At 44.6% G+C, this 23,952-nt stretch overlaps 1 protein-coding gene across 2 annotated transcripts in view; it reads left to right on the top strand.

The window, feature by feature from the left end:
• Positions 1-3,512: 3,512 nt before the first annotated feature.
• Positions 3,513-23,952, top strand: part of ITGA4 (integrin subunit alpha 4) — a 57,323-nt gene continuing 36,883 nt past the window's right edge. For both annotated transcript variants that reach the window (XR_014213976.1, XM_082200842.1), the window contains exons 1-10: positions 3,513-3,909; positions 5,045-5,166; positions 14,364-14,470; positions 14,748-14,874; positions 16,311-16,378; positions 18,102-18,231; positions 19,994-20,079; positions 21,581-21,643; positions 21,736-21,873; positions 23,578-23,689. Coding sequence is in view for 1 of the 2 variants with exons in the window: in XM_082200842.1 (XP_082056968.1) it covers positions 3,710-3,909; positions 5,045-5,166; positions 14,364-14,470; positions 14,748-14,874; positions 16,311-16,378; positions 18,102-18,231; positions 19,994-20,079; positions 21,581-21,643; positions 21,736-21,873; positions 23,578-23,689 (1,153 nt within the window). In the remaining variant the exon portion in view is untranslated. The remainder of the gene's footprint in view (positions 3,910-5,044; positions 5,167-14,363; positions 14,471-14,747; positions 14,875-16,310; positions 16,379-18,101; positions 18,232-19,993; positions 20,080-21,580; positions 21,644-21,735; positions 21,874-23,577; positions 23,690-23,952) is intronic.

Here is a 23,952-nt window from a genome sequence, read left to right as displayed (position 1 = left end):
ATCCTTCATCTTCATCACCATCATCATCATCAGTATTATGGAACAACGTATATGAAAACTCCATTCTGCAGACCCCCTGATTCATGTGAACAGTGTTAATACAAATAAGTCACACTAACAGGCTGATGCCAGTAGAAAAGAGCTAGCTCCCCGCCCCCATTTCACAAACCACAGACACATTTTAAAAACTCATTGTTTGGTTAAATGCCATGGCTAAAGTTTCTGGGTGTGTTTGTATCAGAAATGTAGAAATGAAAGAGGAAGTGAAGCATCACTGAAGGTTACTGTGTAAGCACTTTCAGAAAGGATTAGTGCTCAAACATGCCTTTTTCCTTTCCTTTCTAAAAATTGCATAACTCAGATTCATCTATGAAATTAAATCCCTACAAGCTAGTTTCAAACTTTTACTACGCACACTGAGAGCAGGGAGGGGGGAAAGGCAGATAACATCATACAAATATGAGCATTATCACCTAATATTCACGTTTGTGGTTTAGCATGATATATGGCAGCCTTTCCAAACCTGGGGTCCCCTGATGTTGTTAGATTACAACTCCCATCATCCCTAGCTAGCAGGACCGGTGCTCAGGGATGATGGGAGCTGTAGTCCAAAAACACCTGGGGACCCAAGGCTGAGCAAAGCTGATATATTCTATAAGCTTTTTTAGCATAGGGATAGAAAATTTGGGCCTTCCAGATGTTGCTAGACTGCTACTCCCATTGCCCAGTGGCGTAACATGGGTTGCCAGTGCCTGGGGCCATGTGGAAGGGAAACAAATGGAGTACGCATGTGCATTCAACTGCCTAACAGCATCCGCATTACAGCTGCAGAGATAAGAAGAGTCGTTCCATTGTCTGGAGAGGTCACTTCCTGGTTTGCAGGGAGAAGCTGTTTTCAATGGAACCCAGTGCCAGAAGCACACAGTTGTATTAAGGCAGCACTGGACATTGAAATTTGGTGCCCCTTACAATTTTATACCCGGGGCAACCACCCCTGTGTCCCTCTAACGCCACGCCACTACCATTGCCCCTGACCATTGCCCATGCTTGCTGGAGGTAAATGAAAGTTTGACTCCAGCAAAATATGGAGGACGTCACATTGGCCGGCCCTAGCTTGGTGTTACACCAATAGTCTTTCCTTAAGGGATTCCTTCATACTGGCAGCCGGCCGCTTCCCATGCAGCAGCAGTGTGTCTGTGAATGACACAACCACACAAGTGATGGATCTGGGTTGCTGCTTGGTCCCCCACCCACCGTTTCTCTGTTTGCACATTTACCGCAGCCACATGAGGCAACATCACAGGGAAGCAGTTGCAATGCAGATGGGTGGATGTGTGAAGGGTGGGGAACATTTCCTCACCTGGGCTGTGCATTGACAGCTATGCATATGGCAAGAACTACTGAACTCAAGTTAGGGCCGTGGGAACCTTACAGCAATTTCCCCTTTGATGGTGGCCTGCTGGGTGAATTCAGATGATGCATTGATTGATTGATTGATTGATTACTGTATTTTAATATTTTGTTGGAAGCTGCCCAGAGTGGCTGGGGAGGCCCAGCCAGATGGGCAGGGTAATAATAATAATAATAATAATAATAATAATAATAATTGATTGCATTTCTATTCTGCCTCTCCTCAAGGATCTCAAGGTGGCATGCATGGTTCTTGCCCGCTGTATCCTCACAGCAACCCTGTGAGGTACGTCAGGGTGAGAAATAGCGACTGGCTCAAGGTCACATGGTGTGATTCATAGCAGAGTGGGGATTTTAACCTGAGTCTGTCCTCATCCTAATTCATCACCCACAGGAGCCAATTTATGGGGGGGGGGTGAAAGCTTTGGCTCAGCTGAGGAGGCTGCAAACATTTTGCCATGCATCTACACAGAGAGATCAGAAGATGCAGGAGAATTTAAAAAATGCTTCTCACTTCTTGGCAGCCTACTGCCGCTTTTATCTAGTTGTTAGCTTACAGGTCCTCTGTGCTAAATTACTGCTTGGTGATGGTAAGGTTGGTTCTCAGGCACTATGAATCCTGAATTCTCCATTTCAGATTTGTTCCTTTTCATGAAAGCGATCTCACGTTTAGTTCTGTGATGCCACCCCAACTTTCCTTATTTGCTGTATATGAAGCCCAACATCTTTGAAAATTAGGCAGGACTTGTACAAAACACATGCAGTTAAGACAAATGTAAATAAAGATGCAATGGGGTTTCTGTGTGTCTGCCTTTTTTCAAAGCATAAAAGGTAAAGGGACCCCTGACCATTAGGTCCAGTCGTGGACGACTCTGGGGTTGCGGCGCTCATCTTGCTTTATTGGCCGAGGGAGCCGGCGTACAGCTTCCGGGTCATGTGGCCAGCATGACTAAGCTGCTTCTGGCAAACCAGAGCAGCGCACAGAAACGCCGTTTACCTTCCCGCCAGAGCGGTACCTATTTATCTACTTGCACTTTGACGTGCTTGCGAACTGCTAGGTTGCCAGGAGCAGGGACCAAGCAACCGGAGGTCACCCCGTCGCGGGGATTCGAACCACCGACCTTCTGATCGGCAAGTCCTAGGCCCTGTGGTTTAGACCACAGCTGTTTTTAGGATAGTTCAGTAGTAGCACACTCATACTCCAGAATATGTGATAGATTACATCTCAGCAAAATGCCCCCACGTCAAAAACAAAACAAAAGTTGGCTAACTTTTTACGCATTGTCTTGATACAGTAACTTTAAAAAAAATATGCTTCTGCTAGCATCAGAAATAGACAGCATTGGCCACAATTTTTTATCACTAAGAACTGGGGTTGAGGCTCTTGTTACCCTGATATCACAGTGCCTCCTGTTGGGAGAGAATATCCTTTACCTTTCTACAGTACTTCTTGCAAACACAAGATTCTTTTCGCTATAGATGCAGCCCTAAAAGAACCATCTACCATTGCGCCTTCATGCTTCATCATGGGAACTGGGAGCTGTTGAACGGGAGTCTCTGACACAGCTGCTGCAGTGTCAAAAGGTTGTGGAAAGCAGTGCTAAATTGCTGGGTCCCTTCCTGAGACTCTTAACCTCAGAGTTGCGGGTTCGAGGCCCAGGTCGGTCAGAAGATCCCTGAATTGCAAGGGATCTACAATTCTATATGAAACTTTGGGAGCGTTCGTCTTACGTGGGTTTCCCTCCGCCCCTTCCCTTATTTCCCACGCTTCTTCCCCCCAGTGTCTTCTTCTTCTGCTTCTGCGGGGCTATTTCCTGCAGCTCCCCCCCCCCGCCGCCCCACTCCTCGTTTCAGCCAATGACTGCCCCTTCCTTCGGGTCGTCCGCCTGTCTCCCAAGCTCCGTCTGCGGCCAAGCTCCCCTCTCACCCCCCCCCGGACTCGCATCCGCATTCCGAGCATCTGCTAATTGGTCGCAGCTGGCGGGACAACACCCCAGCCACTCTCGGGTTGACTCCGCCAGCGCCCCCTACAGCATTTCGCAGGTAGCCGCGCTCCCACGCCCCCCCCCCGTCCCCATATCAGCTGCAATAGCGACAGGCCGGCCAACCTGCGCGCTCCGCTTAACTTTTCCCGCCTCGCCCATATACATAGCCCGTCGAGCAGCGCCGAGGAGAGTTCCCGCCCCGTTTTGACTTTGAGGGAGTTTTTCCCAGTTTGCTGGGGGGGGAAAGCAAATCCATTCTCTTGTCCTGCCTCAGCTGCCTCCCCTCCAAATATATATTTTTCTAAAAAACTGTGATGAGGGTTGCTTGGAGAGAGTCGGGAGAGGGCTTTCTTTCCTCGACGGGGGCTGCCCGGTTGCTTCTGCTCCTGGGCTGCTGCGCGATGGGCGGGCAGCCCTACAACCTGGACCCGCGGAGCGCGCTCGTCTTCCCGGGTCAGAACGGGACACTGTTCGGTTATTCGGTGCTGCTGCACAGCGTGGGAAGCAGCAGATGGTGAGTTAGGGAGGGTGGGCGTGGGAGGGTCTCTCCCTCCCTCTTCTTACGACGACCATCCTCGACGTGTCTCCTCGGAAGTTTAGGACTTCTGAATCCAGCAGGGTTTTATTCCCAGGTTCATAGAACTGTGGGAGTTGGAAGGGGGTGCCGAGTAGTCTGACCCCGCGCAATGCAGGGGTCTTTCTGCCCCTATGTGGGACTTGAACTCGCAACCCTGAGGTTAAGAGTCTCCTGCTCTATACTCTGAGCTGTCCAGGGTTAAGGACGGCACCGTTTCTTGGGGAGAAGTTTCTTCCATGGACTTCTGTTGTTGCATTTCGCCGATTTAAAATAACCGCTCGTGACAAGGTCGGAAAGTTTTAGGAATGTAGTGGTGGATTACCAAATAAGCAGGGGGGGGGCTTTTGGGGGGGGGCACAACAAACGGATTGTGTAATAAAATTGGTTTATTCAAATGGTTAGCCGGTAAAATAAAATAAGTATTAGGAGTTAATTTGAAAAGGGGCCCCTGATATTTCAACTGCCTAGGGGCCTCCGCAAAGTTTGTGATCTGGCACTGAGCAAATGTTGCACCCCTTCTCCTCTCGCACCTTGGACTGAGGAGCCAAGAGCGTGACTTGGTTGTGTTTTTCTCATAGGTCTCAAGCATGGACGTAGGGGGGGGGGGAGGCAGCTGCCCCTCCAAAAAAAAAATCAAGTAAATGAATAAAAATGCTTAACTAAAAGTAGAAATTATAGAAAGATTTTGAAAGGTTTTTGCTGAGCAGTTGGAGTCAAAAGAGAATAATTTAAAACAACTGCTGTTGAGACATTGCATTCAGAATCTGCTAGACAGAGCCAGGCAGAGAAGGATGGTGGGTGGGTCACGGTGGGTCACCCACCCCCCAAAATAAATCCTGGTCTCAAGCTATCCTTTGAGGTGCAGAAGTTTTTCTGGCTTGCCCCCCCCTCCAAATATAGGATCCCGGTAGACAGAGACGCTTCAGTGTTTCTCTGCACCATGTGGACTAGAGGCGCTAATTTTAAACTCGTACCTCCGTTGGTCCCCAAGGGGATTGTCACTGAGTCTGCAGTAGGTTGGATCCACTTGACGTTGGTTTAGCTTTTCTTTTCTTTTGCTTCCTTCCCCCAGGCTTGTAGTGGGAGCCCCGAAAGCCAGCTGGCTTACAAACAGCTCCGTGGTGAATCCAGGAGCCGTTTTCCGATGCCAAATTGGGAATAATCCTGGGAGAGATTGCGAAATACTCCAATTGGGTGAGTGGAGGTGACCCTCTCAGTGACTTGGCCATTGTTGGCAGCCAAACGGGATGACCCCAGATTTGGTGGAGCTCTTCGGAAATCCTTCCCGTATAACGCTGTTTCTTATTTCCATCTGTCCTCGCTCAGTAACGTCTCCAAAGTCCTGAAATGATAAAGGAGTTATTGAAGACTCATTTCTTTTTCTTTCTTCTCCTCCTCCCTGCTCCCGAGAAGGTAGGATGTCCGCTTGCCAGTTGTAATAACGAGATCGGCACAAGACGAGTTTACTTTTCCACCTTAATTTATTTCATCAGTATTCAAAGATGATGGCTTTCCTTGCTGAATATGCAGAGTATGACGTGTCTCCCTTTTATGACACATCAGCTCTCAGTTTGTTTATATTCCTCTACATCCCCCTTTTTTTAAAAAAAGAAATAATTGCAGCTGATTAATTTAATGTTTGCATGCCACTTCCCCCAAGAAGGTGCCCGATGCCAATTAAAAATGGAGCTCAAGTAAGAGTGAAAGAACAAGCCGTGAAATCCTAAACATGTTTAATTGCAAGGCAGTCTCACCGCAATCGATGGGACTTGCTCTCTAGTTGTGTTCTTAAAAACCTTGAAAATGAAATAAAAGCCAGCAAGTCAAAACGCAGGTAATTATTTTGGATCAAGCAGCTGGGCATAACAGCATTCACAGGAAAAACAACAACATGCTATGGCCCGTGAAGAAGTGTAGAATTTGGCGTGCTTAAGCCCATTGAAATCAAAGGGGTTATGTTTACCTAGTTGCCTTTTAATGTGTCTGTTCTTAGAAGGGCTGACTCATTTAAAATTGCCAACCACCAAAATATCGTTTTTGTCTGTTTGCAGATGGAAAGTGAGTTTGCTGTTTTAAGACCGAGTTAGCTATCCAAACTAAAAATGATACTTGAAAACCTAATGCATTGTGTGTTTCCCGCCTTTTGCTCCCAACACTCACGGAGCGCTTATTCATAATCTTGTGGAAGCCTAGCCTTTTAAGGCATTGTAGCAACAAGAGTCCAAGAACTTTGGAGCCAATGCCGTTTATAATGACAATCATGGACGAGAGAAATGGGGAAACCCCATGTACTTCAAAGTGTGTGGGAAGAAGTGTTTAGATTGGAGAAAAATTCTCTTGCATAAATACATCCCATTCCTTGTGGATAGATTAGCTGAGGAATGCTGTCACATTGTAGTTTTGTAGAAAATGGAGTCATTCAAGAAAAAGGGTCACAGGGAGTGTTTTGGCTCCAGGCTTTTTACTGAATACAGTGCACTGTTGCAAACTTGCATGCTGATGATTTGAAGACTAGCTGAAAGGTCTACTCTTCTTCTCCAGTTAAGGATTCCTTAACATCTCATGGCCACGACATCGAGTGGTAACATGCATGTGTGAAGGAACCAGTACAGAGAAAGAGAGAGAGCTCAGGTGCAGTACTTTTCAGTGGAGCTGGTTCACAGATTTGCACAGCTTCCAATTTATGAAGCAAATAAATTATATAAGTGGGACGATTGGCCCATGCAGAAGTTCTTGGGTTCAATCACCAACATCTTCAGCTAGGATTTGGAAGCCCAGAGGGTCCGAGTAGGCAATCCTGAGCCAGATGGACCAATTATCTGACTTTGTATAAGGTAGGTTGCTATGATCCTGTGATGTGTGAAGCATTCCCAGAAAGAGACCATTTACTGAGGTAGGTTGAGGCACTGAGAGAATGCGCAAGCTTCTTAAGCATGGTGGTACTCTCTTTCCAAATGCTGCACCCTTGACATCCATTTTTGTTGTAACAGTAAAAGAGACCACCTTGAAATCCATGCGGCTGGAACAAAACCTTAACAGGTTATCCAGTGAAGGATAATCTTGTGATGTGTTGTGCCATGTATCCATGCAAGCAGATTTCTCTTCCACTTAAAATAAATCCCTGGGGACATTTTCGCTGCACTGCTGAGCAACAGCTCTCGTTTCTGTTTCTTGCTACTTGATGAATGGCAGCTGGGTGTGTGAATGGACTTCATACCATTCCTCTTGTCCAGATTCACCCTTGTATTGTTCTTCTGCACGTGCTGCCCACATGTGCAAAGTGCAGCGTTTTGATCCCTACTGACAGACTCGGCCTGCCATGCTTACTCATGACTGGATCAGTTGTCAGTGGAAGGATGTTGTCCCATGTCACGTTAAGCAAGTTCCTTCTCCATACATATAATAATAATAATAATAATAATAATAATAATAATAATAATAATTTATTATTTATACCCCACCCATCTGGCTGGGTTTCCCCAGCCACTCTGGGCGGCTTCCAACAAAATAGTAAAATACAGTGGTCTGTTAAACATTAAAAGCTTCCCTAAACAGGCTGGATTTCAAGATAGATTTCCCAGCCTGACGTCTTAAGGGTCAGACTAAGGTGTTCATATGTAAGCAGCAGAGACTTGTGTAAGCTGATCTAACTTGCCACTTGAACATAAAAGGCTGGGGAGAATACTCATATCCCTACTGCTTACAGGGCGCGCTCTCTTGCTCAGGCTCCTGGTGACATGCTTCTTTGCGATGCCTGTCCAGGGATGGTAGGGAAGCTGGTACTTTATTTTTGCAGGATCAAACTGAGAAACGTAGTGCTAGTCAGGGTCGCCACTGTGGATGTGGGGCTTCATTCCCTTTTGTTGTGTTCATGTCTCTGTCAATTCAGGCCCTGGGCTTCAGCAAGCCTCTGGACACAATGCTTTTGGTATGCCACCTTACTGAGTGAGCCTCCCTCCGCATCTATGCTTTTGCAACCAACTATTCATTTTTCAATAGATGATGTTGGACTCACCATTTCCCATCAGCTCCAGCCAGTGGGACCAAGAATGATGGACATTGTATTGGCTATACCCCCGACTTGGCATCTTTGGGGTCCAGTCCGCACAGCTGCCCAGAGTGGAAGAGGAGACTGTTGTTCCTGCTACTTGCTCCTGTTCCTGTTTACTTGGCTTTTCAGTGGAGACAAGTGAGCAGGCAGCATTAGCAAGGAGCAAGGAGGTCCATGGCCAGGGGTTGGTGATAAGCTCCCTGCTTATCCCACCCTGTGGGATGGGCCTTGATGCCAACCCCTGATCGCCATGGCAGGGTTAACGGTCTCTCAACACATTCACTTCTTTCAAAAAGCAGCAAAAACTTAGTTCTTGACTCAGCGAGGATCCAAATACTGAGGCTGTACTAGCAACGGATTTGATCTGTCATGGAGCATGTTTGAGTTGGAACTGTTCTCTGATCGGCAATGTAATAACGAGCTTCAAACATCGTTCATGAAAACTGCTTTCCCCAAGAATAATTCATAAGAATAAGCTCATGCTGCTGAAGAACTTGCACTTGTGAGTGTTCTGTCGTGCCTTAGCTCAAATGGATGAATACAGAGTTCGGTGTTCTGATGATTGTTGTTTACTAGGAAGTTGGTGTACCTGCAGGCTGTGGATCCCAGGCACTTTCAGATAACCGAATTGAGCACTGAACTATTTTAACCATGCCTGTGAAATGCGGAATTTATCTTTGTGGGGACAAAAAAGGGACGATGGTATACCCAACTGTCAAGTGGTGCCGCGATAAAACTGCTAGCACGTTTGGGAAGCTAAGCAGGGTCTGGTATGGTTTCAAACTGGATGGGGAACAATGTGTTGACATTCCTGCATTGTAGGGGGGGGGTTTACTAGATGACTCTTGGGTTCCAAATAATCATGCAAATTGAGAACTAACAACTGGAGAACCTGTAAAGGCCAGTGATGGAGGAGAGCCCCCTAACATCCCTAAGTCCTTGGGACCTGGTTTGGTTGGTCCTCAGGGGCCACCTCATTTGCTGAGCTTCCTGAGGTCACATGGCAAGCTGCCATTCCATGGAGAGGAATTCCAGCTTACTTTGTGCCAACCAGACCAAGCAATCAGGCTAGCTGTCCCTCCACCTATGCCAGTCTACATGGCAGCTATCATTATTTCCCTAAATGATGCCAAATTATGTTGCCCATCAACTTTGGATTTTCAACCTGGCTGCTCCTCCACCTGCCACAGCTGTGGTGAAATAAAAACAGCAAATTTTGACCAGTTAGAATGTTTGCAGGTCATCCTGGTCCTAAAGCAATAGGTAAAGGGATTGCTAGCATACTCAACTCCCACCCACTTGTACCAAATCTGCCTTCCTGGGTCTGAAGATTTGATTTATTAGATTTAAAATGAATCACAAAGTGGGTTATAAACAACAAATAAATAAAACATAATAGAACATCACAAATGCAGCACAAATTATTATTATTATTATTATTTATTTATTTATACCCCGCCCACTCTGGGTGGCTTTCAAAAAAATATCGAAATACCAGTTACAGATAGGTAGCCGTGTTGGTCTGCCATAGTCAAAATAAAAAAATTCCTTCCAGTAGCACCTTAAAGACCAACTAAGTTAGTTCTTGGTATGAGCTTTCGTGTGCATGCACACTTCTTCAGAAGAAGTGTGCATCTGAAGAAGTGTGCACGCACACGAAAGCTCATACCAAGAACTAACTTAGTTGGTCTTTAAGGTGCTACTGGAAGGAATTTTTTTATATTGAAATACCGTAATACATCAAACATTAAAAGCTTCCCTAAACAGGGCTGCCTTCAGATGTCTTCTAAAAGTCTAAATCATATAGAAGAATTAACAAATCGCCAGCAAAACTGTTACCATCCGTAAAACATCATCGACTGAACAACTAAAGCAGTACAATTGCAACAAAGTTCATATTGTAGGCTTCGCAAAGTACTACAGCATTCATAATAAAATAACAGCAACAGCGTTAACAAAATAACACCCAGAAATAAACAAAGCACTGCAAAATTCATACACACACTCTCTCCCCACCCCCATGACTCATAACCTTTCACTCTATTCATTCAGTTTATTATTGATGACCCCAAATTGAGGCTTAAGGTGCAGAAACAGGATAGGTGGATAACCGTCTGATGCCAAAATGCTCCACAGCCCTGAAATGACCTGCGTGGGGTTGTTTAAATACTCAAGCCTCTCACCCTTTCAAAGTCACCAGTCCCAGAGCAACAGGATCCTTTTAACCAATTGTAGCTTCCCCATTGGCCATGTCTCACATGCTGCCCCCACCTGGCAACAAGTGCTTGGATGAAGGGCCCCTTTGAGCATAAAAATCTGCCCATTTCCCCAAACATTTCACAGACTTTATCTTCCATGCACCTAATTGCTACCTCCCAAACCAAGCTTCCAAAGAATTAGGCAGTTAAACTGTTGCGTTATTTTTAATCACTAGGAGCAGGGAGAGAGACTGAGAAAAAAGTTGTTTCCATTTTATAGTTCTGAATTCCTTTGTGATCTTAGAAACAACTAGTATTTTAAATGTCTGGGCTGAAGATTTGCAGTGCAACACTCTGTGTGTCTACTCGGAAGTAAGCTCAATTGAGTTTAATGGGATTTATTCCCAAGTAAATTTGTGTAGGTTAGATAATTGTGCAGCCTTATACATAGCATGGGGACGTGGGTGGCGCTGTGGGTAAAACCTCAGTGCCTAGGGCTTGCCGATCGTATGGTCGGTGGTTCGAATCCCCGCAGCGGGGTGAGCTCCCGTCGTTCGGTCCCAGCTCCTGCCCACCTAAAGCACTCTTAAGTGCAAGCAGATAAATAGGGACCGCTTTCTAGCGGGAAGGTAAACGGTGTTTCCGTGTGCTGCACTGGTGCTGGCTCGCCAGCTGCAGCTTCATCACACTGGCCATGTGACCCGGAAGTGTCTTCGGACGGCGCCGGCTCATGGCCTCTAGAGCGAGATGAGCGCGCAACCCTAGAGTCGGACACGACTGGCCCGTACTGGCAGGGGTACCTTTACCTTTATACATAGCATGTGAAAGAAGCACTCCAGTAAAAAGTGAAAAACATGGAAATATAGTCATGCCTATTGAAATAAATTGTTTTCTAAATGGGTGTGAAGCTGGAGGCATTTTTAATTCTATGAGAAGCATGATCTTGCCTTGTTGTCAGAGCCATATAGTTCATCTGTCTGCCTTTTGGGTGGAAGTCATCCTGCTTAAACCACAAACTTAGATATATTTGTTAGATAAGCCTCCACACATTTCCTTGGACCAGGCCGTGATGCTGCTGAGCTGAGACAGATGTGAGGCAAGCTATTTAAATTAAAGTGCAGTAAAGCATTAGCATGTGTCTGTGTGCATTTATATGCATGTATATGTGTGCATGCATGTGTGTCTGTGTGCAAGTCTCCCCCCCACCTCCCCCCAAAAGATATGTCTGTAAAATCCCAAGCACATAAGCTTAAATCTGAAATCGTGACTCTTAATTTTTTGCTTTCCATTTTTTTCCATTTTCAAGTTGAGGAAATGAATCAAAAATACATTTACAAATTGGCTCGTCTGTTGGCAGTAGGGGTGAGAAGGTCATGGTTCTGCAAGAGTCTCCTCAGAATTAGTCACCAGACGCATAAGATTTTATCACTTTTTTTTTTTTGCTTTTCGGTTTTATGTAGGAATGTTACTGCTATGAGCAATGAATTTTTATTTTTTTAAAAAGCCTGACAGCTTGAAACTGGAACACCAAGAGTGCAGCTGAGATCTTAATACCTTATTTTTTTGGATGGTTCCATTTTGTTTGCAAACAGATAGGCACATAACTACCCAAGTTCACTAGTGGATATAATCATACTCCCTCAGCATAGGCAATTTTACCCGCAAAATGTGGTGTCCCACAGAAGTGAATCACAAGTAGGGGAAAGCACTGTTGTGCTCAAGTACTGCTTCCATAGCCATCTAGCTGGCCACTTGTGAGAACAGGATGCTGGGTCAATGGGCTTTGGGCCTGATCCAGTACGGTGCTTCTTAAGTTCTTACAGTTCCTTACCTGTCAAGTGTTTTTATGTTGGAGGCAGCTGCATGCCCTTCCTGTTTTGTCTTTCTGTGCTACTTTGTTCTGTAAACTTTCTCTGAAAATGATAGGTACTTTGGAATATGTTTTCTACAAGCAGTTGATTGTATTGGTATAAAAAATGGGGAGAGGGCAACCCCGTAAATTTGCCTCACATTTCATTAGAGAAATCATTGTGTCCCATGTAAAGGTAAAGGGACCCTTGACCATTAGGTCCAGTTGTGACCGACTCTGGAGTTGCAGTGCTCATCTCGCTTTATAGGCCAAGGGAGCTGGCGTACAGCTTCTGGGTCATGTGGCCAGCATGACTAAGCCACTTCTGGAGAACCAGAGCAGCGCACAGAAATGCCGTTTATCTTCCCGCCGGAGTAGTACCTATTTATCTACTTGCACTTTGACGTGCTTTTGAACTGCTAGGATGGCAGGAGCAGGGACCGAGCAACGGGAGCTCACCCTGTCACGGGGATTCGAACCGCCAACCTTCTGATTGGCAAGTCCTAGGCTCTGTGGTTTAACCCGCAGCACCACCCGCATCCCCTGTAGTTGCCACCAAAAACATTCGTACATTTCTCTAGAAATCCAAGAAACCCAGTTCTTGTTTTCTGTTAGTTTTGTCCAGAGGATGTTTTTTTTTTTTTTTTTATTACACAGGCTGTGAACTTGCTGGGTTTTTGCACACAGTTAATGAACTAAGGTGGTAAAGATACATCTGTAATGGCTTTGCCATGAACACAAGTGAAATGATATCCACATGCCGTTTGTTCTTTGTTAGCTTCACCTCTCTGTTTACAAAAAAGGGTTTCCTTTCATCAAAGTTCTCACCGGTACTTTTCTAGACAGTAGAGCAGAGTAATATAGCCCCATGCTGCACATCTCAATATGTGAGTTTGTAAAACTCTTCCAACAAGCCTTCTGAGTTGAGATCTTTTCCAGATCTGCATTGAAATTGTTTGAATGTGTTTTATTCTTTTATCGCTTATTGTTTCCTGCCCTGGGGTGCTTTGAGAGGAAGGGTGGGGTATAAATTCAATAAATAAAAATATATAAAATAAAACTGTTCTAGACTGGCTGATCAAACCAGCTGGTAGGTGAGTTTCTACCTGTAGCTAAAGCTCTAGATGGGTGGGTGTGTCTCTGGTCTCCGGTGGTAGGAGAGCCCCATAATAATAATAATAATAATAATAATAATAATAATAATAATTTATTATTTATACCCCGCCCATCTGGCTGGGCCTCCCCAGCCACTCTGGGTGGCTTCCATAAAAACCAAAAATACAATAAAATATCACACGTTAAAAACTTCCCTGAACAGGGCTGCCTTAAGATGTCTCCTGAATGTCAGGTAGTTGTTTATCGCTTTGATATCTGCTGGAAGGGCGTTCCACAGGGAGGGCGCCACTACCGAGAAGGCCCTCTGCCTGGTTCCCTGTAGCTTTGCTTCTCGCAATGAGGGAACCGCCAGAAGGCCCTCGGCCTTCCATGATGATGGAATAAGTTCCTTCATAGACTGCTATGGGACTTGTTGCCATTTTTTTTATCTTGGGATCTCTTTCAGTAGTGAACTAAGAGTTTCCCTCCTTTTTGTACTATTGCACTCTTATCACGTGTTTTCCTTCGAGTATAGAGGTTTTCTAAAAACGTGAATCATCACAGCAATGTAGAAAGCTTTTGTTCAGCCAGGCAGCCATGTCCTTTCCCAGAATATTACCCTGGTTTTCCATTTCCCTCTACACTCCCTCTGCAACAGTTCAGGCATCATTCTGTGGTGAGCAGATTGTGCTTGGCCTTCATTGGGTTATTTTTCTCTCCCCTCAGAAGCATTTATTTTGTACTTACGCAGGTTTTGGGTGTTTCCATGGGCCTGCTGATACCTCCTCCTTGTGAGTGGATGGTACAATGATTTTCCTATTGTAACACGGGAAAATAAATCCTTTCCTCTACCACCCCTGTTGCCTCCAATAGGACTGTGTTTGCTTATGCCATTCGTTTTGTAAGTGTGACTTAGGAAGCTGGAACAAACTAAGCAAGAAGCAGCTCATTTCATTGCTCATCTCTCACCGTGGCCTGAGACCACCCCTGCTTACGTTGGCACCGCTGTGATGGTCAAGCGCTTGCAATCACCTTAAAAGTTATCTAGTGCAATGTGAATGTTGCACCGTCATAACATCGCTATGCTGGCTGAACTTTGAATTATGCCTATTAAGGGTAGGAAGGCAGTGGACATGTGGTCCATAAGTTCTGAAAGATGGCTATGCGTGTGCTAATTTTTCTCTCTTTCTGGTTTAAGGTGACCCAAAAGGAGAAAAGTGTGGGAAAACCTGTATAGAAGAAAGAGATGATCAGTGGTTCGGGGTGAGCTTGTCAAGACAGCCAGGAGAAAATGGATCCATTGTTGTAAGTACTGCCTTACATTCCCCAATATTTGGGGGAAGGATAATATCTCAGTGCTTTTCGTGCAGATGTTTCCTGGTTCGATTCCTGACATCTCCAGGGAGGTCTGGGTAAGAAGCTTAGTCTGAGATTTTGGTGAGCTGCTTGCCAGGTTGTCTAGATGACATGGAGCCAGATGAGTTAATGGTCCCATTCAGTGAAAGGCAGTTTCTTGTGTCTTAAGTGCTTTCTCTTCAGGCGACCTTCGTGATCATCACACTTTCTTTTTGTCTTTAATTAGGCCTGTGGACACCGATGGAAAAATGTATATTATATCTCAGCGCACAAATTTCCCTACGGCATTTGTTATGAGATACCTTCCAATTTTCGGACACTGCTGAGTCGAAGAATATGTCCTTGCTATATGGGTAAGTGTCGGTGCGGCTGGACAGATAGAAGTAAATGATGCTTTATGAGAAACACTCATTTGCAGCAAGCAAAGGCTCAACATTCTATAACTGGGAAAGCCAAATGCTGTCCTCCAACTTTTAAAAGCTTTTTTGAGGCTGCCATGATTGCTATGAAAAACAAAAAAAAATCTTTAACAACAATGAGGCAAGGTCTTTTAAATGCACTGTTATAATGGGTGTTGATTATACAATGATTATGATTACAAACATGGCTTTATTGTTATTTTTTTTTAATCCTCTTACCCAATGATTCAGGCATCATCTATATAGGAGGCCATGTTGGAACCTTTAGGGAGATTGAGGGACAGAGAAGCAACCCAGCTATTCTCCCCCTGGAGTGGTTTCCTGCATGATATCCCCAAGGCAGGAGAGGCAACAGCCTTAGAGACTCGGTCAACAGAGTCTGATTCTCCCTGAAAAAAATACTTGCCCTGAACTTTAGTCCAGAGTGGAGTTGAGCTGTTGACAATACTAGACCACCATTGCTTTAGATACAGCACATGCCCTGGAGAAACCATGCCCTACCAGTTCATTGTGCAGGATGGAAGGAAATTGATTCCTTCTATTCTGCTTCCCACATTTGACTCTAGACCAGCCTCCCCTAACTTGGTTCCCTCCAGATATTTTGAACTATATCTTTCATCATCCCTACTGGCCAAGAATGACAGGAGCAACATTTGGAAGGCACCAGGTTCAGGAAGGGTTGTGACTAGGAATGAGCAAAGTGTTTCTCACTGGGACATGTGGTGGCTTGCCAAGGCACTCCTTGACTTTCTTTAGATCAGTGTTGGGTCTCCAGCTGTTTTGGACTACAACTCCCATCAGCCCTAGCTAGTAAGACCAGTGGTCATGGATGATGGGAATTGTAGTCCCAAAGCAGCTGGAGACCCAAGTTTGGGAAACACTGCTTTAGATCCATACTTTGACATTGTGCCATCACTTCGCATAAAGTTCTCTAGTTCTTCCTACCAGCGATTTCCTGAAATTATAGATGGGAGGGGAAGAAACAGCAGTGAAACTACCAACACGTCTTATCTGCGAAGCCTGTTAAAAACAGTGACATTGGCATTCTAGCTGATTAGAACGAACTGTGTCAAAAATGAGTTTGCCGGTTTTATTGGAATCCTTTAAACCAGAGCTTTGAAAGCAAGGTTGAGCAATGACAATACATTTCGAATAGGACCCTTTTCAAATCCCTTATTCTTCTGATATCATTAAGTGGGATATTGCCTTGCAATGTTGGATGCCAGGAGTTCTAGTTAATCCCAAACTCCTTTATCAAACAGCTGTGGAGAATTTGTGATATTATTCATGGAGGATTATTGTTTTCAGTTGCTTGTTTATACATACTCTCTGTCCCCACCCCCACCCTATATTTTGTTGTGAATATTCAGATTACTGGAGCAAATACGGAGACAAATACGGATCATGCCAGGCTGGGATAATGTCATTTTACACAGAGGTGTGTGTTTTAAAAATATTGCTTTTCTGTTAAAGCTTTGGATATGTGTGTGTTTTTTCCTTTCATTGTATATTAGTCTCATTGTAGACTGAGAACCACATTGCCTTCTGAGGAGGCATCCAGGGTCCAGAGGCAAAAGGAAGTGGAACAACACACTCTTCTCTGTCCAGGCAAGCAAGAGGCTTTGTCTGAGTCCAAAGGCAAATTTCAGCCTGGCAAAAACACCCAATGAAGGAGTGAAGCAGGGCCAATGAGGGGTATGCCCGGGGAGATTTCTGTATGTGGGGAGCACCACGTACCGAGGCCAGGAGGGCTGCCTTTGGGCTCTAAACAGAGATTCCACACAACTGCATGTCAGGAGTGAGCTGGCAGTAAACAACACCGTTCAAGTTGTTGGCAAAAACACAATCTGCACATACTTGGTGTAGTGTCTGTGCAAAGCACAGTTGTCGAGACTGAAAGTCCCCTCCTCCCCATAGCCATTTGCTCCTTTCCTTTCCCCAAGCAATTGGAGACTGCGCCTGTGTGAAACCAACCTCTCCTCCACCCTTTTCATGCCTCTTCTGGTTCTGGGAGATGAGGAAGGGGGCTCATCGCAACAGGAGACACCCACGACTCTACACCAGCCTGACTCAACTTTGCCTCTTGGCTGCCCTCATCCTACTCTCCTGCTTCAGCTTCAGCCTCTGATTCTGGACTTCTCTCTGCCACAGACTCTCCCAGCTCACTAAGCCCTGTTACCCCTTCAGCTTCTGACACCACCTTCTCCCAAGACCCATCCGAACAATAATCCCCCAGCTCTGAGCCTTCTTCCCTTGGGGGTTCCCCAGCTGGAAACTCCCACCATTCCTCTGTATCCAACCAGTCTGTGGCACTGCACTATTGTCATGTTGCTATGCCAAAGCTCTCCCCCACTCACTCACACACACACCTTGTGTTCAACACACAGGTCATTGTGTCACATGGCTGGGGCCCTTATTATACAGCAGCTACAGCTGCTATTTTATTATTTTTTTGGTCCCATAGCTTCACCGTGTAATTGCAAGGGAGTCAGGGTTGACCTATGAGCTGGCTCTGCTCCATTCCTGAAGAATGCAGTCATGCTTCAGGTGCAATCGTATAAATGACTACTTGCGTCATTGCCAGTGTAAGCCAAACTACAGACCACTGTTCCAAAGGCAATGTATTTTGGAGCAGAATGAGTACTCCACAGCACAATTTTTAACACACACCATGAGCTGTATTTTTTTTTTAATATAGACTTACCTTCTTTATTTCAAAAAAGATATAAATAATATAACGGAACATAAGATTTTATTGCCTGATTCAGATTTAACCTATCCATAGCAGTAATAAGTTCTGAAAGCATTCCCTTTGGGGTTGTAAAGATCACTGTACCTCACTGCGCATCTTTATGTTCTGTATAAGAACTATGAGTTCTTAAATAATCTGCAGAGGAGGGCGGTTTTTCATTAGCTTGTAGCCCATTTGGAGTTGCTTGCAGACATAATCTTTAGCAGAGGAAGAGCTGGTATATTTTCAAATATAGAAAAAGAAAGATAATGGGCTTTGACTTGATTGTACCTACTGAATGACGTTACCAGTTGAACAAATGTGTCTAGGGCTAGGTAATGCTGCAGGCTTTAAAGCAGAGCAGGAATAAATATGAATCACTCTGATTATCTTTAAGAACTTAAGACTTAAGCTTTTTGTTTTCTTCCAGGATTTAATTATTATGGGAGCTCCAGGATCATATTATTGGACTGGATCCATCTTTGTATACAATAAAACAGCAAATACCTTCCTTTCGTATGTAGACGACAATAATCAAGTAAAGTCTGGGAGTTATCTAGGTAACTGAAATATGTTTTGTCAATATGCTTTCATATGAAACTTTGGTTTAATACAGTTTCTGAAAGCATGCTATCTATGATTGTTTTTGCTATTCATGATAGAAATGCTAGGGGGGAAACCTGTTAGCACTTGTTTGTGAGAACAGAAACAAGGGCTCATCCAGACTTCTTTTTATTCTGGGTTTCTAGACAGAGGAAACCCAGAGGAAATATAAAATATAAATATATTGTGATTGTTCTGACATGAAGGGTTTGAGTAAGTTTCATTTTTGTAGTCAGAGATGGTTGTGCATCATGAGGTGTTGACCACAACTAGCAGGCCCAAGAGGGCAAACTGAGAGGATGTTAGCATCCATACTGCATTAAGGGCAGGAAAATTCATCCCAGTCTGCTCTGTGGAGGGAAAATGGGGATTGCATTTGGAAACCTTGCATCCCAATGCATGTCTGACCTGATCCAGGAGAAAGAGAGAGAGAGAAATGCCCACATGCATCTTCCCTACTGGATTACAGCATGTATCTTCAAGATGAGCAAACTTGCCTTGACCCTTCTGAATATGCTTAGTGTATCTTAATAAATCTCAGTGATATTCTTCTCTCCCTTTCATTCTGTATAAGCACATGCCCAATTCATTTCACTGCATTTAGGCTTGGTGTTGTTTAGTCGTTTAGTCGTGTCCGACTCTTCATGACCCCCTGGACCAGAGCACGCCAGGCACTCCTGTCTTCCACTGCCTCCCGCAGTTTGGTCAAACTCATGCTGGTAGCTTTGAGAACACTATCCAACCATCTCATTCTCTGTCGTCCCCTTCTCCTTGTGCCCTCAATCTTTCCCAACATCAGGGTCTTTTCCAGGGAGTCTTCTCTTCTCATGAGGTGGCCAAAGTATTTGCGCCTCAGCTTCAGGATCTGTCCTTCCAGTGAGCACTCAGGGCTGAATTCCTTCAGAATGGATAGGTTTGATCTTCTTGCAGTCCATGGGACTCTCAAGAGTCTCCTCCAGCACCATAATTCAAAAGCATCAATTCTTCGGTAATCAGCCTTCTTTATGGTCCAGCTCTCACTTCCATACATCACTACTGGGAAAACCATAGCTTTAACTATACAGACCTTTGTTGGTAAAGTGATGACTCTGCTTTTTAAGATGCTGTCTAGGTTTGTCATTGCTTTTCTCCCAAGAAGTAGGCATCTCTTAATTTCGTGGTTGCTGTCACCATTTGCAGTGATCATGGAACCCAAGAAAGTAAAATCTCTCACTGCCTCCATTTCTTCCCCTTCTATTTGCCAGGGGGTGGTGGAATAGCCTCCTTATAGCAGTCCTAATAGGAAAGTAGTTCCCATTTTACAGCTGGAGAAATAAAACTGAGGCATGAACTTGCAGCTTTTTTTGACAAGTGTTTTTAAAGGATATGTGCCTGTTAGCTTGCAATAGGTAAGGGCCAGTATGTGCCTTTACCCCCAGCCACCGTGTCGAGCTTTCAGCAGAGCAGCTTGCAAAATGGCATTAATGGTGATATGCCAAAAGCTGAATTTTCCACAAAGTGTTGGGTGTGCACAACCAGATATCTAGTGATACACAGCTGAGCCTGTTTTGGCTTTTTCAAGCCATTGTCTTGATCCAAGATAGCTGTGTGAATCAACACTGAAGAATTTATTAAATGAAATAATTTCCTTAACTTCATTCATTTATTGGGGATTGGGTGGAATGTTGCATAGAACCCGGGACCTTTACCGCGATCTCTCACTGCTCTCTTAATGGACAGGCTACTCTGTTGGAGCTGGTCATTTCCTGTCGTGGAATAGTTCTGAAGTAATTGGCGGTGCACCCCAGCAGGAGCAGACTGGTAAAGTAAGAATTAATATATACATGTATACACATCTCTCACAATGATGAGAAAGGAATTTGCACTTTGCAGCGGCAAAAGAGAGTTGGCTGTCAGAGCTTCCATGACAGCCAAGTAACAAGAATCAGATTGATATGTATGACTTGTTTGTCCCTATGACCGCAGCTCTCAATGTTGCATTTGAGCTGGGAAGTGGATGATGGCATTCAAAGCTGTGTACGCTTAACAACAGAAGTTGCAGGAGTTGACACCTCTGAGCTGTCAGCCATGTGCTGCTTTGCTGCAGTAAAGGAAGGCAGCGGATGGAGGCACACCTGCAGGGCTATACATTTAGCCCTGCCTCTACTGTCATGCTGAGAATAACTTCTGTGCTGCAAGTCTCCCTCCACTTTCCCAGGCAAGGAAGGACCTTGGGCAGCGTTACTTGCTGCCCTGTTGGCCCCACAGCTGCTTCCTCCACACTTGTCCCTCACCTGTGCATAACACATGAAGAGAGCTGTAGTTAACCCAAGGTGGAGGGAGGCTTTTGCTGAGCTGCAAAGCAGATCTGATAAGGGACAGCAGGGAATGGTGCAGTCTGTGAACAGTCGTACCTTGGAAGTCGAATGGAATCCATTCCGGACGTCCATTCAACTTCCAAAATGTTCGGAAACCAACGCTCAGCTTCTGATTGGCTGCAGGAAGCTTCTGCAGCCAATCAGATGCCACAGAAGCCTCGTTGGACATTCGGGTTCCACAGAACATTCACAAACCGGAACACTCATTTCCGGGTTTGTGGCATTCAGGAGCCAAAATGTCCACCAAGTCGTTCGGGATCCAAGGTACGACTACTGTATTCCGTGGTGGGGGTGGATAACTTTTTTTTTTAAAAAAAACCAAATTCAGCTTAAAAGTCCAAGCTCTGGACATAGCTGACCTTGCAACAAAGCCCAGCATCGAGAGCAAAAAGACGCAGCATGAAAACACTGGTCTTGTGTGCAGAGTTGCCTTGTGGTCAGCTTTCTAGGGAATGTGTACCAATGATAAGTGGAGCCTATCAGAGGCAAAAATGGGCAGAGCAATTAATGCAAATTTGTACAGCAGGCTAGTTTCTACGCGTGCTCACACATCCCTCCACCCAGGCAAGCAAGGGGGCATCGCCAGATTTCAAGGACACATTCCAGCCCGGTAAACAAACATACTCAAGGATGGTGCAAAGTAGGGCTGGTGAGGGATGTGACCTAGAGACAGTGGGTGTGGGTGAGGAGAAGAATCAAGAGGCCGTGTGGGGAGGCCAGGAGGGCCACATTTGGTGCCCTGGCCTGAGGTTCCCCATCCCTGCTATTGGAGGTGACCAGATGTTGCCATTGCCAAAGGGAGGGTATTGAGTCGATAGCTCCTTGAGCTTGAATGCAGAGTTGAAGTGCTGTTCTTGGCCAACTGGTTTTGGTTTGCCTCTTTCTACTGCATGTTGAATGCTTCCCCCTCACCCCACATACCCAGTTAACTTCTTTATCTTTATTTTAGGCATACATTTTTAAAATCGAGCGGAAAAAGCTTTCGATTTTGTCTGAATTAAAGGGCAAAAAGGTAATGCATTGTTTAAAAGTTGAGACTGTTGTCTGCAGCATTTTCACCTTGAGGACTAGCTAATTATTTCTCTCTCTCTTGTGTATGGCCAGCTTGGTTCTTATTTTGGAGCTACTGTCTGCGCTGTGGATCTCAATGGGGATGGGCTCTCAGACTTACTGGTTGGCGCCCCAATGCACAGTAAAGTCCGGGAAGAAGGAAGAGTGTATGTTTACATCAACTCAGGCTCCGTAAGTATTGCTTTATTGGTAGTTTGATTCCAAGGGGTGGCTGATGTTCTGTTCATAGGACCAGCTTTTCTCCACAGGGCTCTTGAGCCTTTGACAACTTCCTATAGGGGGGAATGTAATGAGCAAAGGTTTTTCTGGCATCGGGATGTGGTGATGGGGAAAGCGTCCCCTGATGAATTTCACTCATTTTATCACAGAAAACCTACCAGAAAAAAATAGCAACACTTGTGCAGTCATTGTCCCATCATATGTTACGAGTAAACACTTTATCTCATTGATACCTGCATGTATTGAAAAGACTAGGACCAATTTAAGCAAGGGCAAGGAACTGAAGCCTGTCTGGAATATGCAGTCACACGCGAGTAAAATGCGTGTGAGTGGGGGGGATTGCCTGTATGACAGGGGGAAGTGTGCATAAAAATACTTTATGTTAAGGAAAATTGCTGGAAAACCATTTTAAGCAAAATTGCATACGAAAATTGCATGAGGCGAAATTTGTCCTGAAATGCTGACAAGCTTTTATGATACCTTTCTAGAAAATAATAAGTTGAAAACTGATTCAGAAATGTGGAGAACTCAAAAAAGACCATAGAAATGAGAAACTGAAATTCATAGATTTGTTCATCCCTACCTGCAGCCCTCCCACCCCAAAAACAAATATATTAGGTGTTGAAAGTCTGTAGTGGTGAACTTCTCTGTTAAAGTTGACTCTCCCCATGATTATTGTTATACCCCGCCCATCTGGCTGGGTTTCCCCAGCCACTCTGGGCAGCTTACAGCATATCTAAAAACACAATGAAAACATCAAGCATTAAATACCTCCCGATACTGTAGAAGATGAGCATTGTAAGTTGCACAGGAAGCTTGCTTTTATAGAACAAGTTCCCTGATGCAGACATTCTTCCCCCACCATACAAAGAGGGACTAATGACAGGGACATTCAGGAAGTAACAGGGCTAAAGACTTGCCCCTGCTCTCCCCTTCACACAGTACAGGTATGGAAGGGAGAGGGATTGAGTGAATAAGGCTGTTGTGTGCCATATAGTGCAAAAAAAAACAAAACAAAAAAAAACAGTTAACCTGGCTTTGGTAGAACAATATATGAAGAGTAGCAGGTTTTCATATGAATCTGTCAAAATGAGTCAAATAAAGGCTTTATGCTGATGGCAATACAGTGGTACCTCGGGTTACATACGCTTCAGGTTACACACTCCACTAAGCCAGGAATAGTGCTTCAAGTTAAGAACTTTGCTTCAGGATAAGAACAGAAATCGGGCTCCGGCGGCACAACAGCAGCAGGAGGCCCCATTAGCTAAAGTGGTGCTTCAGGTTAAGAACAGTTTCAGGTTAAGAACGGAGCTCCGGAACGAATTAAGTACTTAACCCGAGGTACCACTGTACAGAAACAATAATATATTGCTCTCTATATATTGCTCTATATATATTGCTCTATATATCAAGTATGCAATTAATTCTCTTGCTCCAAGTTTCACTGGTTTCCAAGTAGTTAACTTTGGCTCACGTTTCACATGGAAACACTCTTGTGGAAGGTAATGTGTTGTTCTTGTGTGTGTAGCATGTTGGTCTCCCATATGCTGAAGATTTCAACATGGACTGTTTCTCTTCTGAAGTGTTTTCCTTAATTGTATCCCCATACAATAGGAGCCCTGCTACAAAGTAGAATTATTATTTCTTTTCCTCTAGGGAGGAAATATGCTGGAGCTGGAGACGGCACTGGCTGGGAGTGATTTGTACGCAGCGAGGTTTGGAGATGCCATTGCCAATTTAGGAGACATGGATAACGATGGCTTTGAAGGTATAATGTCCTAATGATTTAAAACTAGGTATTATGGAACTTAAAATGATTTGTGTGTTTATGTCATACAGAGTTCAGAATAGATTACCAAAGTTTGTATATGATTGCAGCCTCCTTTAACTTAACCTCCCTTTGCCTGGCTTGTGTTGTGGGCTGTGAGATGTTCACTTGTTTAATTGCTAAATATTTTCAGTTTCTGCATTTTGTGTGCATAATGCACCATTCTGGAGATTGAAAAATTCTTTCGTAAATAAAAGTCCTGT

This window comes from Podarcis vaucheri (genome assembly GCF_965113315.1).
Source record: "Podarcis vaucheri genome assembly, chromosome: 1".
NCBI classification, from domain to species: Eukaryota; Metazoa; Chordata; class Lepidosauria; order Squamata; family Lacertidae; genus Podarcis; species Podarcis vaucheri.
This window is presented reverse-complemented; position numbering and strand designations above follow the sequence as displayed.